The 18,314-nt window shown below is 44.2% G+C and overlaps 1 protein-coding gene across 2 annotated transcripts in view; it reads left to right on the top strand.

Annotated features, from left to right (window-relative positions):
- The window catches only part of LOC141272793 (protein-glutamine gamma-glutamyltransferase E-like), a 117,767-nt gene that overhangs the window by 73,276 nt on the left and 26,177 nt on the right, over positions 1-18,314 (top strand). For both annotated transcript variants that reach the window (XM_073683860.1, XM_073683861.1), the window contains exon 10: positions 28-342. In XM_073683860.1, the coding sequence (XP_073539961.1) occupies positions 28-342 (315 nt within the window). The remainder of the gene's footprint in view (positions 1-27; positions 343-18,314) is intronic.

The following is an 18,314-nucleotide window of genomic DNA, read 5'->3' on the forward strand; positions in this document are numbered from 1 at the left end:
AAGTACTAATATTCCTTCTACCTCCAGGTTCATCTCAAGAGAGGCAAACATACAATAAAGCTCTGCGGTTGATTGGTTTGACTCCAGGATTTTTAGCATTTTCTGCAGACGGAAGTCCCAGGTCAGCCTCAAGTCGTGAAGTTGAGGTTTCTGGAGAGATATCATTTTCTGGGTCACCCAAGGTTGGAGATGACATTGAAGCAATGCTGACTCTGAAGAACTTAACAGCAAAACCCAGAAATGTCAGCGTCAATATCAGTGCTGCTGCCATTGTCTACAACAAGGCTGTGAGACGGAAGGTCTTTAGCCAATCTGTGACTGTGATTCTCAATCCAAATGATGGTAATGTATTTTTACAATATTTTATCATTGAAAATGTAAAAAAAGGTTTTCTGATTTAAAATTTATAATCTAGGGGTGAACTACATAGTAATCCCTTAAATCTGGGCTATATAAATTTTTCAACTGAGGGCCATATTGTCAGACTGAACCAATTCCAAGGGCTTCAATCGAACTTAAAGGGGTATTACAATTTGAAACATTTATGGCTTATTGAAAATATATGCCTAAATATCAAAAACTTCCAGCTATCGAGAAAATGCGGGTTCACCTTCTCCCTTTTTTGTACTCAAGATAGGAATGAGATCCTGAATGCAGCTCTCTCTATTGTAGCTAAAGGCGTTGACCAAGACTAAAATACTCAGAGGACAGGTCATCAATATTCAGAGTCCAGAAATAAATAGTATATGAATCAGAGATCTGTACAATGTAGTGGCCATTTTTGTGTACTGCAGCTCAGTTCCCATTTACTTAAAAGGGGTTGAGCTTCAGTACCTGAGAACAGCTAATACAGTATACAGAGAAGTGGAATCCGAAATCAGCACACTGTTTACCTTTGTCCTCCACAAGACGTGCAAACGACTAATTGGTGGAGGTGTCTGATGTCTGACCATAATCTATCTGATATGGATGACCTACCAGTTTAATGTGATTAAAATTATATAAAACTAGTATGAAGAGTACAGTGCTCATGCATGTATGGCTTCTCATCCAGAGAAGAATAGAAGAGTCCTAACTTGTCTACAGTGGCTTGCGAAAGTATTCAGCTCCCCCCCACTTGGCTTTTTACCTATTTTCTTATATTACAACCTGTGTTTAAATATTTTTGTAATCCGATTTGTGTGATGCATCAGAACTAAATAATCTAAATTGGTGAAACGAAATGAGAAAAATATAGGCAAAAATTCAATTTATGGGATTAAATAACTAAAAATTGGCATGTGCATTTGTATTCACCCCTTTAGCTATGAAGCCCCTAAAAATTTCTGGTGATAGCAGTTACCTTCATAAGTCACATGCTTAGTGAAAGGAAGTCCAGCTGTGTGCAATCTAAGTGTCACATGGTCTGTCAGTATATACACACCTTTTTCGAAAGGAAACAGAGGCTGCAACACCATTAAGCAAGAGGCAAAACTAACCAAACAACACCATGAAGACCAAGGAGATCTACAAACAAGTCATTGACAAGTAGTTGAGAAGTACAAGTCAGGGTTGGGTTATAAAACATTTCCCAATCTCTGATGATCCCACGGAACACCATTAAATCCATTATCATCAAATGGAAAGAGCATGGTATCCACAACAAACCTGCTAAGAGAGGGACGCCCATCAAAACTCTCAGCCCGAGCAAGGAGGACATTAATCAGAGAGACATCAAATAGACCAAAGGTACCCGAAGGAGCAGCAGAGTTCCCTAGCGGAGACTGGAGTGTCAGTCTATACGACAACAATGAGCCATATACTCCATAGAGGTGGCCTTTATGGAAGAGTGGGGAGAAAAAATTATTAACTTACACACAAAAATTGTAAGGCTTGTTTGAGTTTGCCAAAAGACATGTGGCAGACTCCCCAAATGTTTGGAGGAAAGTGCTGTGGTCAGTTGAGACGAAAATTTAACTTTCTGGCCACCAAGGTAAATGCTATGTCTGGCGCCAAACCGACACAGCTCATCGCCTCAAGAACACTATCTCGACAGTGAAACATGGTGGTGGAAGCATCATGCTGTGGGGATGTTTTTTGGCAGCATGGACAGTGAAAATGGTCCGAATTGAGGGTAAGATGGATGGTGTGCAATACAAAGTTATTCTTGAGCAAAACCTGTTTCAGTCTGTCAGTGATTTGAGACTGGGATGGAGGTTCACCTTCCAACAAGATAATGATCCAAAACATACAGCGAAAGCAATACTCAAGTGGCTTAAGGGGAAACGTGTAAATGTTTTGGAATGGCCTAGTCAAAGCCTAGACCTTAATCCAATAGAAAATCTGTGGTCAGACTTGAAGATTGCTGTTCACCAGAGGAAACCATCTAAGTTGATGGAGGTGGAGCAGTATTGCCTTGTGGAATGCCCTAAAGATCCTTTTTTTTTTCATCTAAATCCTCTATTTTTTTTCCTCCTTCACATTGTACAAATACCCGTCTTATTAACCTATTGGTGTCCCCCCCCCACCAAAAAAAAGTGTGACTCTGATTTTTCAGACACAAATATATCTGTTGAAAAGAGTCTGGTATAGGCCACAGAAACAGAAGTGTGGTTTTGCAGTTCCATGGGTGAAATCTCTGTATTATCCAGTTTTGGGCCTTTGGTAGCTAAAAAAAAAACAGTTTGAGTGTGTCGCTTACTGTTCAGCCGCAAATATATATATATTTAAAAAAGTCTGGTATACACCAGTAAATTATAACTGTGGTTTTGCTGTTCCACAGTAAAAAATCTCTATTATCCTGCTTTTGGCATTTTTTGCCATAAAAAATAAATAATAGTGTCTCCTGATTGTTCAGACACAAATATATCTGTTGAAAATAGCCTGGTGTAGGCCCAAGAAATACAAGTGTGGTTTAGCAGTTCCACGGTTCAAACCTCTGTATTATCCACTTTTGGGCCATTTGTATCTAAAAAAAACAGTTTGAGTGTGTCGCCCACTGTTCAGCCGCAAATATATATATATTTTAAAAAAGTCTGGTATACACCAGTAAATTATAACTGTGGTTTTGCTGTTCCATGGTAAAAAATCTCTATTATCCTGCTTTTGCCATTTTTTGCCGTAAAAAATCAATAATAGCGTCTCCTGATTGTTCAGACACAAATATATCTGTTGAAAATAGTCTGGTGTAGGCCCGAGAAATACAAGTGTGGTTTTGCAGTTCCACGGGTCAAATCTCTGCATTATCCTGCTTTTCGCAATTTTTGGCCGTAAAAAATAAATAATAGTGTCTCCTGATTGTTCAGACACAAATATATCTGTTGAAAATAGTCTGGTGTAGGCCCGAGAAATACAAGTGTGGTTTTGCAGTTCCACGGTTCAATCCTCTGTATTATCCACTTTTGGGCCATTTGTATCTAAAAAAAACAGTTTGAGTGTGTCGCTCACTGTTCAGCCGCAAATATATATATATTTAAAAAAGTCTGATATACACCAGTAAATTATAACTGTGGTTTTGCTGTTCCACGGTAAGGAATCTCTATTATTCAGCTTTTGGTATTTTTTCCGTAAAGAAAAACAGTAATATTTTCTCCCTGATTGTTCAGATTATTTAAAAGAGTTGGGTGTAGGCCAGAGAAATAGAACTGTGGTTTTCCTCTTCCACGGTTCTAATCTACTTTTTATTACCCTTTTTCCATTGATAGTGTGAGTGTAAGCTATTTTACTTACTTTACAATGGGCAAGGCTCGTGGCAAGGGACGTGGAAGTGGACGTTCTGGTGATGGTGCGTGCAGAGGACGGGGCCGTGGCCAAGGTGAAAATGTGCCACAACCAGCAGCCACATCTTCTCACTCCCACTTCTTGACCGAATTACTAGGGAAGCACAGAACAACACCAGTATTGCAAACTGATCAGTGTGAACAGGTTATTAATTGGATAGCAGATAATACTTCCAGTTACCTGGGCATCACCACCTCCGGCCTGTCTTCCACACGGTTGACTCTTAGTAGCCGTGAGTCTCGACTGCATACTCCTCCTCACCCTGATGCTCCTTCCTCCCACCATGCCGAGTGTCGTCAGACAGCAACTGATCCCACACTTGGACACTCTGAAGAGCTGTTCACTGGTCCATTTCCAGATTTGTGCCCCTCGCCTGCTCCGCTTGAAGTGGTGGAAGAGGAGATCCCATGTAGCGATGCCCAAATATTTGAACAGCCACGGCCACAGAAAGTCGACGCTGGCAATTTGTCACAAGAGGTGCACGATGACGAGACACAATTGCCAGGAAGTGAGGAGGAGGATCGTGGTGAGCAAGTGGAAGAGGAGGAGGTGGTGGATGATCTAGTAATTGAACCAACATGGCAGGAGGACATGCAGAGTGAGGCCAGCAGCACACAGGGGGAGGGAGGCAGAGTACCCCAACAGGCAGGAAGAAGCAGTGTGGTGGCCACAGACAGAAGGCGGGCAACCATTCCCCGGAACACCAACACGAGGGACATTGCCAGTACAACCGGTAGGTCTTCCTGAGTCTGGAATTTTTTAAAAAACTGTGCTGATAACCCCAAAAAGGCCATTTGTGCCACCTGCCATGCCAGCATCAGCAGGGGTGACAAAACTACCAGCCTGACCACCAGCAGCATGATCAGGCACATGGCAGCAAAGCACCTGACTTTGTGGGGTGAACCCCAGGGTCCACGACCAGTGTCAGCGGGTGTCACCACTGCTTCTTCCCCTGTTGTGCGTGCAATAGAACCCCCTGTTGTGTGTGCAAGGCAATCCCCTGTCCATACTGCATGCAAAGATGCCCCCTCCTCTCAGTCTTCACTTGTTATGGCAGTTTCTCAAGAAACAGCATCAACGTCCACGTCCCACTGCAGCGTTCAATTGTCCATATCCCAGACCTTTGAACGAAAGCGGAAATTCGCAGCTAACGCCCCACAGGCCACAGTCCTAAATTCGCACATTTCACGACTGCTTGCGTTGGAAATGCTGCCTTTTAGGCTGGTGGAGACGGAATCCTTCCGCAACCTTTTGGCAATGGCCGTCCCTTGGTACTCGGTCCCCAGCCGACACTATTATGCCCGGTGTGCCATCCCCGCACTACACAAGCACGTGTCCCAAAACATCTGCCGTGCCCTCAACAACACAGTTACTGGGAGAGTCCACTTGACAACGGACACGTGGACAAGTGCTTGTGGCCAGGGACAGTACATCTCCCTGACGGCACACTGGGGAAACATAGTGGAAGCCGGGACCCAGTCGGACCTTGGGACGGAACACATCCTCCCCACACCGAGGATTGCGGGCCCTATGTCAGTCACAGTTGCCCCCACAGTGTACAGCTCCTGCGCATCATCCTCCTCCTCCTCCTCCTCATGTTCAGCCTCCATCTCAGATATCACCACATCAGTTACAAGCTGGAAGCATTGCAGTACAGCCTCCGCCAAGCGGCAAAAAGCTGTGCTGAGACTCCTAAGCTTAGGTGAGAAACCTCACACTGCTTGTGAGTTGTGGACAGCTGTGAAAGAGCAGGCAGATCTGTGGCTGAGACCGCTGAACCTACATCCAGGCATGGTCGTGTGTGACAAAGGCCGTAACCTGGTGGCGGCTCTGAGGCGAGGCGAGATCACACACGTACCATGCCTGGCTCATGTGCTTAACCTCGTGGTTCAGCGGTTTCTTAAATCGTACCCCGAGTTGCGAGATCTGCTCGTGAAAGTACGCCGCCTGTCAGCTCATTTTCGCAAGTCGGCTACATCTTCCGCCGCCATTGCTGTGTTGCAGCAGCGTTTGCAGCTTCCGGCACACTGACTGGTGTCTGATGTCCCCACACGTTGGAACTCTACCCTCCACATGTTGCAAAGGATTTGTGAGCAGAAGAGAGCAGTTGTGGAGTACCAGCTGCAACAAGGCCGTCGATATTCAAGTCAGACTCCACACATAAGACCTTAGGAGTGGACCTGGATGTCTGACATATGTACCATCCTGACAAACTTTGAGGAGGCCACCAAGATGGTGAGTGGCGATGACGCCATCATTAGTGTCAGCATCCCACTTGTCTGTCTTTTGCAACGCTCTCTGCAGAGAATTAAAGAGGAGGCATTGCAGCCAGAGTATGATGAGATGGATCAAGATGCCATAGCGGGCGATTACACACAGCCCAGCCTCATCTCATCCCAACGTGCATTGGGGGACAATCAGGGAGAGGAGGAGGAGGAGGAGGAAGAACAGGAGCTGGTATCATGCGCTGTAGACGGTAGTACCTGTACAACTGTCATACCGTCAGTTCAGCGTGGGTGGCCTGAGGACAGGGGGGAGGAGGAGGAGGAGGAGGAGAGCATGGTCAGTCGTCATCTTGGTGAGGACACGGAAATCTTGCCCTTTACCAGTCTGGCACGCATGGCTGACTTTATATTACGCTGCCTTAACCGTCACTCTCACATTGTCAAAATGTTGGGTGACAGTCATTACTGGTTGGTGACACTTGTAGACCCCCGCTACAAGGAGAACTTTCACTCTCTTATTCCTGAGGTGGAGAGGTCTACAAAAATGGGCCAGTACCAGAAGGCCCTTGCTGCAGAACTGTTAAAAAAATTTCCATCTGAACCCGCTAGCGGCAGAGGTCACAGTTCGTTGACCAATCAAGGCGTACAAGCGAGAGAGAGGCAACTACAATCCAGCAGAGGCAGGGGAACACTGTCAACGTTCTGGGACAGTTTTCTCAGACCCTCCCTTCGGACTGACCCTGAGGCGCGGGGTACTCTCACAAGGAGTGGAAAGTTTCAAAAGATGGTGAGGGAGTACCTTGCCGACCGTACCAGCGTCCTCCGTGATTCCTCTGTGCCTTTTAATTATTGGGTATCCAAGCTGGACATTTGGAATGAACTCGCTCTGTACGCCTTGGAGGTCCTGGCCTGCCCTGCCGCTTGCGTGTTATCGGAGCGTGTTTTTAGTGCCGCTGGGGGAATTATACCTGATAAGTGCACTCGCCTGTCAACTGACAATGCTGACAAGCTGACCCTTATCAAAATGAACAAGGGCTGGATTGGGCCAGACTTCTCATCACCACCAAATGACAGCAAAGTAACATAAAGTCAAATCCACTGTGTTATTTCGGGAGGTGTATTCACATGCACCGCTTCACACCCACACATGGGTATACGCTTCCTCATTTCGGCTGTTTTATGTTCTTCTCCTTATCCTAAGCCTCCACCACCACTATACCACCAGGGTGACCGTGGTCCGTGTTGCCATTATTGAAAGTTCCTCCATCCTGATTTTTGTCAGCTTTTGCTTGGAAGGCATAAGCAAAGACTGTGGGAGACCCACTCCCCAATAATATGAATAATATTTTTAAGATGCTGTACTGTTTTTCTCTTGCAAGGGGCATTAAAAGCGTTTTGTTAAGCTACTGGGACCTCCACGTCTCTTCTGAGGGGCATTAAAAGCGTCTTGTTAAGCTACTGGGACCTCCACGTCTCTTCTGAGGGGCATTAAAAGCGTCTTGTTAAGCTACTGTGACCTCCACGTCTCTTCTGAGGGGCATTAAAAGCGTGTTGTTATACCACTCTGACCTTCACGTCTCTTCCAAGGGGCATTAAAACCATCCTGTTATACCACTCTGACATCCACGTCTCTTCTGAGGGGCATTAAAAGCGTGTTGTTATACCACTCTGACCTCCACGTCTCTTCCAAAGGGCATTAAAACGGTCTTGTTATACCACTCTGACCTCCACGTCTCTTCTGAGGGGCATTAAAACCATGTTGTTATACCACTCTGACCTCCACGTCTCTTCCAAGGGGCATTAAAACCCTCTTGTTATACCACTCTGACCTCCACGTCTCTTCTGAGGGGCATTAAAAGCGTGTTGTTATACCACTCTGACCTCCACGTCTCTTCCAAGGGGCATTAAAACCGTCTTGTTATACCACTCTGACCTCCGCGTCTCTTCTGAGGGGCATTAAAAGCGTGTTGTTAAGCTACTGGGACCTCCACGTCTCTTCCAAGGGGCATAAAAAATGTCTTGTTATGCCACTCTGACATCCACGTCTCTTCTGAGAGGCATTAAAAGCATCTTGTTAAGCTACTGGGACCTCCACGTCTCTTCTGAGGGGCATTAAAATTGTCTTGTTATACCACTCTGACCTCCACGTCTCTTCTGAGGGGCATTAAAACAGTCTTGTTAAACTACTGCGAGCTCCACCACTTTTCCAAGGGGCATTAAAACTGTCTTGTTAAGCTACTGTGACCTCCACGTCTTTTCCGAGGGGCATTAAAACCGTCTTGTTAAGCTACTGTGACCTCCACGTCTCTTCTGAGGGGCATTAAAACCGTCTTGTTATACCACTCTGACCTCCACGTCTTGTCTGAGGGGCATTAAAACCGTCTTGTTATACCACTCTGACCTCCACGTCTCTTCTGAGGGGCATTAAAAGCATCTTGTTAAGCTACTGGGACCTCCACGTCTCTTCTGAGGGGCATTAAAAGCGTCTTGTTATACCACTCTGACCTCCAAGTCTCTTCCTAGGGGCATTAAAACCATCTTGTTATACACCACTCTGACCTCCACGTCTCTTCTGAGGGGCATTAAAAGCGTGTTGTTATAACACTCTGACCTCCACGTCTCTTCCAAGGGGCATTAAAACCCTCTTGTTATACCACTCTGACCTCCACGTCTCTTCTGAGGGGCATTAAAAGCGTGTTGTTATACCACTCTGACCTCCACGTCTCTTCCAAGGGGCATTAAAACCGTCTTGTTATACCACTCTGACCTCCGCGTCTCTTCTGAGGGGCATTAAAAGCGTGTTGTTAAGCTACTGGGACCTCCACGTCTCTTCCAAGGGGCAGAAAAACCGTCTTGTCATACCACTCTGACATCCACGTCTCTTCTGAGAGGCATTAAAAGCATCTTGTTAAGCTACTGGGACCTCCACGTCTCTTCTGAGGGGCATTAAAATTGTCTTGTTATACCACTCTGACCTCCACGTCTCTTCTGAGGGGCATTAAAAGCGTCTTGTTAAGTACTGGGACCTCCACGTCTCTTCTGAGGGGCATTAAAACAGTCTTGTTAAACTACTGCGAGCTCCACCACTTTTCCAAGGGGCATTAAAACCGTCTTGTTAAGCTACTGTGACCTCCACGTCTTTTCCGAGGGGCATTAAAACCGTCTTGTTAAGCTACTGTGACCTCCACGTCTCTTCTGAGGGGCATTAAAACTGTCTTGTTATACCACTCTGACCTCCACGTCTTTTCTGAGGGGCATTAAAACCGTCTTGTTATACCACTCTGACCTCCACGTCTCTTCTGAGGGGCATTAAAAGCATCTTGTTAAGCTACTGGGACCTCCACGTCTCTTCTGAGGGGCACTAAAAGCGTCTTGTTATACCACTCTGACCTCCAAGTCTCTTCCTAGGGGCATTAAAACCGTCGTTATACCACTCTGACCTCCACGTCTCTTCTGAGGGGCATTAAAAGCGTGTTGTTATACTACTGGGACCTCCACATCTCTTTTGAGGGGCATTAATACCGTCTTGTTATACCACTCTGACCTCCACGTCTCTTCTGAGGGGCATTAAAAGCGTCTTGTTAAGCTACTGGGACCTCCACGTCTCTTCAGAGGGGCATTGAAAGCGTCTTGTTAAGCTACTGCGACCTCCACGTCTTTTCTGAGGGGCATTAAAAGCGTCTTGTTAAGCTATTGGGACCTCCACGTCTCGTCTGAGTTGCATTAAAAGCATCTTATTAAGCTACTGGGACCTCCATGTCTCTTCTGAGGGGCATTATAACCATCTTGTTTAACTACAGCGAGCTCCACCACTTTTCAAGGGGCATTAAAACCGTCTTGTTAAGCTACTGTGACCTCCACGTCTCTTCTGAGAGGCATTAAAAGCATCTTGTTAAGCTACTGGACCTCCACGTCTCTTCTGAGGGGCATTAAAAGCATCTTGTTAAGCTACTGGAACCTCAACATCTCTTTTGAGGGGCATTAAAACCATCTTGTTATACCACTCTGACCTCCACGTCTCTTCTGAGGGGCATGAAAAGCGTCTTGTTATAGCACCCTGACCTCCACGTCTCTTCTGAGGCACATTAAAAGCATGTTGTTATACCACTCTGACCTCCACGTCTCTTCTGAGGGGCATTAAAACCATCTTGTTAAGCTACTGCGACCTCCATGTCTCTTCCGAGGGGCATTAAAACCATCTTGTTAAACTACTGCGAGCTCCACTACTTTTCCAAGGGGCATTAAAACCATCTTGTTAAGCTACTGTGACCTCCACGTCTTTTCCGAGGGGCATTAAAGCCGTCTTGTTAAGCTACTCTGACCACCACGTCTTTTCCGAGGGGCATTAAAACCGTCTTGTTAAGCTACTGCGACCTCCATGTCTCTTCCGAGGGGCATTAAAAGCGTCTTGTTAAGCTACTGGGACCTCCACGTCTCTTCAGAGGGGAATTAAAAGCGTCTGGTTAAGCTACTGGGACCTCCACGTCTCTTCTGAGGGGCATTAAAAACATCTTGTTAAGCTACTGGGACTCCACGACGCTTCGAACGGGCATTGCATTTCCTCATAATTTTTGGCAGCTTTTGTTTGGAAGGCATAAGCAAATACTATGGGAGACCCACTCACCAATAATGGGAATAATGTTTGTAATATGCTGTACTGCATGGCTCTTGTAAGAGGCATTGCAAGTTGCACCGTCCTAATTTTTGGAAGCTTTTGCATGGAAGGCATAAGCAAATACTATGGGAGACCCACTCCCCAATAATGGGAATAATGTTTGGAATATGCTGTACTGCATGGCTCTTGTAATGGTATTGCAAGTTCCTACGTTCTAATTTTTGGCAGCTTTTGCTTGGAAGGCATAAGCAAAGACTATGGGAGACCCACTTCCCAATAATGGGAATAATGTTTGTAATATGCTGTACTGTATGGCTCTTGTTAGGGTATTGCAAGTTCCTCCGTCCTAATTTTTGGCAGCTTTTGCTTGGAAGGCATAAACAAATACTATGGGAGACCCACTCCCCAATAATGGGAATAATGTTTGTAATATGCTGTACTGCATGGCTCTTGTAAGAGGCATTGCAAGTTCCTACGTCTTAATTTTTGGAAGCTTTTGCTTGGAAGGCATAAGCAAATACTATGGGAGACCCACTCCCCAATAATGGGAATAATGTTTGTAATATGCTGTACTGCATGGCTCTTGTAAGAGGCATTGCAAGTTCCTCCGTCCAAATTTTTGGCAGCTTTTGCTTGGAAGGCATAATCAAAGACTATGGGAGACCCACTTCCCAATAATGGGAATAATGTTTGTAATATGCTGTTCTGCATGGCTCTTGTAAGGGTATTGCAAGTTCCTCCGTCCTAATTTTTGGCAACTTTTGCTTGGAAGGCATAAGCAAATACTATGGGAGACCCACTCCCCAATAATGGGAATAATGTTTGTAATATGCTGTACTGCATGGCTCTTGTAAGAGGTATTGCAAGTTCCTACTTCCTAATTTTTGGCAGCTTTTGCTTGGAAGGCATAAGCAAAGACTATGGGAGATGCACTTCCCAATAATCGGAATAATGTTTGTATTATGCTGTTCTGCATGGCTCTTGTAAAGGTATTGCAAGTTCCTCCGTCCTAATTTTTTGGCACCTTTTGCTTGGAAGGCATAAGCAAAGACTATGGGAGACCCACTTCCCAATAATGGGAATAATGTTTGTAATATGCTGTTCTGCATGGCTCTTGTAAGGGTATTGCAAGTTCCTCCGTCCTAATTTTTGGCAGCTTTTGCTTGGAAGGCATAAGCAAATACTATGGGAGACCCACTCCCCAATAATGGGAATAATGTTTGTAATATGCTGTACTGCATGGCTCTTGTAAGAGGTATTGCTAGTTCCTACGTCCTAATTTTTGGCAGCTTTTGCTTGGAAGGCATAAGCAAAGACTATGGGAGACGCACTTCCCAATAATCGGAATAATGCTTGTAATATGCTGTTCTGCATGGCTCTTGTAAGGGTATTGCAAGTTCCTCCGTCCTAATTTTTTGGCACCTTTTGCTTGGAAGGCATAAGCAAAGACTATGGGAGACCCACTTCCCAATAATGGGAATAATGTTTGTAATATGCTGTTCTGCATGGCTCTTGTAAGGGTATTGCCAGTTCCTCCGTCCTAATTTTTGGCAGCTTTTGCTTGGAAGGCATAAGCAAATACTATGGGAGTCCCACTCCCCAATAATGGGAATAATGTTTGTAATATGCTGTACTGCATGGCTCTTGTAAGAGGCATTGCAAGTTGATCCGTCCTAATTTTCGGATGCTTTTGCTTGGAAGGCATAAGCAAATACTATGGGAGACCCACTCCCCAATAATGGGAAAAATGTTTGTAATATGCTGTACTGCATGGCTCTTGTAAGAGGCATTGCAAGTTCCTCTGTCCAAATTTTTGGCAGCTTTTGCTTGGAAGGCATAAGCAAAGACTATGGGAGACCCACTTCCCAATAATGGGAATAATGTTTGTAATATGCTGTACTGCATGGCTCTTGTAATGGTATTGCAAGTTCCTACGTCCTAATTTTTGGCAGCTTTTGCTTGGAAGGCATAAGCAAAGACTATGGGAAACCCACTTCCCAATAATGGGAATAATGTTTGTAATATGCTGTACTGTATGGCTCTTGTAAGGGGCATTAAAACCATCTTGTTAAGCTACTGCGACCTCCACGTCTCTTCCGAGGGGCATTAAAACCGTCTTGTTAAGCTACTGCGACCTCTACCACATTTTCAAGGGGCATTAAAACCGTCTTGTAAAGTTACTGTGACCTCCACGTCTCTTCCAAGGGGCATTAAAACCATCTTGTTAAGCTACTGTGACCTCCACAACTCTTCAAACGGGCATTGCATTTCCTCCTAATTTTAGTCAGCTTTTGCTTTTCAATGCAAAGGCGAAAACTAATGGAGACCCACTCCCCAATAATGGGTAGAAGGTTTTTAGTACTCTGTAATCCACGTCTGTTTCAAGGGCATTGCAGTTCCTCATAATTTTTGGAAAGCCTTCCATTCACTGCTTAGGCCAACAGTGTACAGGAGACCCAGTTGCTATAAATGGAAAAAATGGTTTAGTTAAGGCCCTCTGACCTCCATATCACTTCCAACGGGCATTGGAGTGCCTCGAAATGTTGGATAGGCATTGCACTTACTGTATGCCCTATAACTGTGTAGCAGAACTGCTCCTTTTGTTACAAAAACATATCCTACAAGACATGGCCTGATATTGATGTGAATGGTCTCTGTTCCTCCTGCTCTTTCTCCTTTGCCACCACCTCATCCATCATTTATCACCTGAAGCTTTGTTTTAACGGGAGTCATAGAACTGGGATAGTACCAGGAAAACATCAAGCAATCCTCGGAGGAGGTAGGATATGTGCCAAAACGCTGACCACCTAAGGCCTAGCCGCTACTACATACATGCACTTGCATTCCAAGAAAACAAAGCAGATGCTAACTTCTATCATCATCATGCTCCTCACCTTGGCACTCTCAACTCCCCTGATGGAGAAGCCAGAGCCCACCGGAGGAGTCGGGTTCTCTGGTGGGCTTCTTCTAATGCTGCCCTAAAGCAGGCCAGTCTAAGAAAAGTGTGTGGGTCGGTAACAGGAGAAAAAGGGGTGGCTGGGGACCGTTTATGGACACCCAGCCGCCCCCATGAGGCTGGGGACCGTGTGTGGACACCCGGCCGTGGGGCAGCTGGGGTCGAGTGTGGACACCCGGCCCCCCCTGGCGTCTAGGGACCGAGCGTGGACACCCGGCCGCCAGGCGGCTGGGGACTGAGTATGGATACCTCGCTGCCGAAGCAGCCATGAGGTACTGGCCAGCTTCGGCCTCCTCAAAACTAAAAGGGCCCATTTCAAGTGCAAGCTAGCAGTATGGTATTGCAGCCTGCGGGTGGGTGGGTGGTTGGCTGCATATTTGCGCTTGCATTGCAAGGAATGGGGGAGGTACAAATGAACACTGCCCTGGGACAAGGACTTGCACGGGGATAGTTGCAAGTCTGCATCTTCTGATGCGGCAAGGATCACTTCTGATGGGCACACTTTTAGGCAGTGACCTGGGAGTCAGAGATGCTTCCAGGGGTCTTCCCCATGCTGTCCCCATGTCTTTTCAGCACTGTATGCATGTGTCACACAGCACATGACCAGATAAGGATGTAAAATGTTAAAATGACATTTCCCGGTGAATGCATTTGTCAAGGTTGAAAGCAATACAAAAGTGCAAAAACGCATAAAAAATGCTACTTGTGAACATAGCCCAAGTTGTGGAGGAGTATTTTTGAACGTTTTATTATGAGCCTGTAAAAGTGGATTAATACCTCTGACCACGTTGTTGACAGCAGTGACCTGGGGGTCAGAAATGCTTCCTGGGGCGATCCCCATGCTGTCCCCATGTCATTTGAGCACTGTCACTATCGTTTTGGGCACTTTTTAGGCTTTCTACAGACTGCCGGGGGTGCCGCCGCAAAAATGCTCGGGTCTCCCATAGACTAACATTGGGCTTGTTGCTCGGGTCGAGCACCCGAGTTTCACAGCAAGCTCGGCCCGAGCTTCGAGCATCCGAGCATTTTAGTGCTCACTCAACACTAGTAAGGAGATATTCAGCATGACAGTGCCTTTAAATACACATGCCATTGGTTTGGGGTATAAAATCCTAATGACATGTTCCCTTTAATGTCCCTGCTACTACTTACTCACCACTTGCCATCCTCTGACATGAATAATACATGTAAACAGCTACCAAACATGCATGTCTGTGATCAGATGTTGGGGGCAGCAGAAAATAGCATTGCAGTCTACAGATTGTGTGTGTACCCTTGACGTAAATCAATGTATGAACAGGTTTGGTCCCAAAAAAATACTAATATTTTTGCAGCCACCCTTTATCCTTCCCCCTTCCATGCATGTAATAGCTTAACATTTTTTAATATATTACTTTAAAAAAAAATGTTTTCTAAGCCAGACAACCCATTTTTAGAATTTAGCAGATGTAACTGGTTAGGACAACTAAGGATAGTAGAGGTGAGAATATCATCTATCGGTAACTTTGCCTCTGTGAGTCTAACAAATATATTAAAAAGAACATGATTCCTTCAAATCACATTGCAAAAAGATAGGTGCTGTACTTGGAGTTTCAATTTTCTATACCATTTCAGTGGCACACACAATTCTATTAACTAATTTTTGTCCCCCAAAAAATCAACTACATAGGAGTCAATGGGGAATCAAGGTTTCAAAGTGGGCCAAAAACCTGCCTTACCAGTATATGATTGCTTTGAAAAATGGAATATATTGTATTTCATTAAACCATTCTTACCACTATAGAAGCCTGTGGCTTGTATAGAGAATATTTTGGTTAATTGTTTGTAATTGGTAAAGGTTCATATTTAGAAATGAGTGAATCTTTTGAAATTCGAATTCGTCAACTTCTCTGAATTTTTTTGTTTCCATTTGATTGTCGGTAAATCAATTCACCACAGACTGAAAGTACTGTAAAGGCTCCAATTTCCCTGTAATTATGTGCATAACGCTCTTTATTGCAAAAACAGCCTTAGTAATGACAAAGTGACCTCACAATATATGGCTCCTATCTCTCTCCTGTATCTCTCTTATTAATTATATTGGTGCTATTTTCATTTCTTCACACACTCACCTTCACTGCTGTATGTCACACATCGTCTGTACAGTTTCTTCAGTGTTTTATAAATTTCTCTCCCTATCTCCATGGCTAAGCTGTGATCTGTGGTGTCCTCTCACTATCCAGATTCACCACATAAAGGCTGCTGTATTCCTTGCTTCAGCTTTTATACAGGTTACAATTGTCCCTTCTGATTGGCTGTGCTAAACCATGTGATGTGATTAATGCAAGGTATTATATGGAAGCTTGCCTGGCCAAGCCCGAGGTCATGTGAGCCTTCTCTGGCTAATGCAATCATCTGCAACGTGTAAAATGGTGGCAGCTATTTTAAGTAATTTGCATATAGTGAATCACAAATTTTTCAGCAAATTTTTAAAATGTCACAATGACTTTATTCACTCATCTCTATTACTATTACCATAAACATAGTACATGCTGTATGTGCAGCCCAGACTGGGTTTTATACACAAAGTACATTTACAGAATACAAGGATACAGTGCATTTGTGTCTTTTTATAAGTTATGCTTACCATGTATGTTTGTGTTTGTATTAAACAGAATATTTCTCAAAATCTATGCTGTATTAATAGAAATATTGCATCAGCAGATGTAAGAGAGTATTAAAATCTAAAAGGCAAGACATCTAATATGCCATTCTGATCCTTGGAAAAGAAAAGCAAGTTGTTTCCTTAATGTCTTAAGACAGTCCATACAAGTCTAGAACCTGTGTTGCCATATATCACATTCCCAAAAAAGCCCATTTCACCAATCTTCGCATAGTTCTTAGATTAGACAAGAACACCTTTTATTAGGTGCACCATTTCCTTACAAGCTGCAATACTGGTGACATGGATAAACATTATATGTAACCCGAAGACAGAGGAAAATATCATCTCACTGGGAGCCTTCAGTATAAGAAGTGAATCTGGTCTGAAATTGTGAACTAAAAGTGGTAAGACAGGAATAAAAATGAGAAATCACTCTTCTAGGTAAGACTGTTTGACAGCTTTAATACATGTGAGGAAAGCCTAAGAAAAAGACATTCCTCACATGTATTAAAGCTGTCAAACAGTCGCAAATCATGCACACAGAGAGACTGAAACATAACACCCGAGCACGCTGAAGATACTCGATGTTCGCCCGAGCATGCTCGCCGAAACGGTTAACAGAACATACTCGCTCATCACTAATTACTATCTTAAGTGCGGAAAAGAGATTTGGACACATTGTCTGGACAGTCTGGAGACTGAAGAATGCTCTTAATATGGGAACCTTGCTAAGACCTTCAAAAACAGATAGGTGTATGGGATACTTTTTATAATATGTCCTTGTGGGAGGAATCCTTCCCAAACCCTTCATGCGGACCAATAAAAAACGACTGGATATCTTCTAGATGAGATCATCTCATTGCAAAGTATTCGACAATCAGTCTGATATGGAGGATGTTATTCATTCACGCAAAAGTGTGGTTGACATCATTGTCTCAATTTTTTCTGTATACTTGGTTTGCTTTCTGACCATTAAATAGCTTTCACATTTACTTGTTTATACAAGTTCTGGGTTGAACTCTTTGTAGACCGGACATATTAATTGATGTACATGTGGATGACATCGAAAAGGTATAAATTCAAATTCAGGGACCCAATGAAAATGTTAGCGCCGAAAGGAAGTAGTGTCATCTCATAACACTTGTATCCCTCTACAACCCCTGTACTGAAAACCTTGTGAATTTTCATACCTGTGGTTAAGGGGAGAGTTCCTTTCTCTTTTACTGCAGCATACAGTATAAGACTGGGGTGGCAAGGGCCCGCCAGTATCATTGACTCTGGGGCCCACTGTTCGGCTACATGAAAACATTAAATTACCTTCATTCACTAATTTACCTATTCTTCTATATAATAGTAAGATGGGTAGTTTGTTAACTGCATGATGATAAGCTGCTCTTGTCTATGCGTAGTGATTCAAATGTATTGGGCCAACTACTGCTCATATTTGGGCGGGTAAGTGGCTTACTCCTGCACAGGGGCCCAACGGAGGATTCACCTGTTAGCCTGTGGGCCAGTCCGAACCAGGCAGCATACATATTTTTTTGCTGAAGGATACATTGTATAGCAATCAGAAACATAATATTTCTCTCCAGAATACAACCTAGAAATGTACAAATTTTGGATAAATAGTTGTGGTCAATGGATCTGTCAAGCTTTAAAATTGTCGTATATAATAGCTTATCGGGAGTCTTTTTCATCCAACAACAATCTCTTCCCATTTCTCAGTAAACATCGACACTCACACTCAGACGTGAGTACATTTCAGTAAGGAATGATGAATAAGATGCTTCAAGACACCTGGACTGCTTTTCATCATAAAGCATATTTGTGATTTCACCTACAACCACTAGAAAAGCTTGGCCTTGCTGTCTTCATTTTTAACAACAAGTTAAAATTGCCTTTGGTGCTCATTTAAGATGAAAATGTCCATATATTGCCATCAACTCTTCATCAGCATTCTGCCAGGGCAATAGGTGCTGGTTCTTTCTATCCGTAATATACCCGCAGGCACTTCTCCTGCAGTTGTTCAATGGATATCCTGGTTTGAAATGAAAGCCCACTGCTCTGTTATGCCAGCTTGCAGCTTGACAGCCAGGAGAGCATATAGCATATATA

The sequence above is a fragment of the Phyllobates terribilis genome, unplaced genomic scaffold (genome assembly GCF_046119375.1).
Source record: "Phyllobates terribilis strain yellow unplaced genomic scaffold, ASM4611937v1 Scaffold_5__5_contigs__length_657084704, whole genome shotgun sequence".
NCBI lineage: Eukaryota > Metazoa > Chordata > Amphibia > Anura > Dendrobatidae > Phyllobates > Phyllobates terribilis.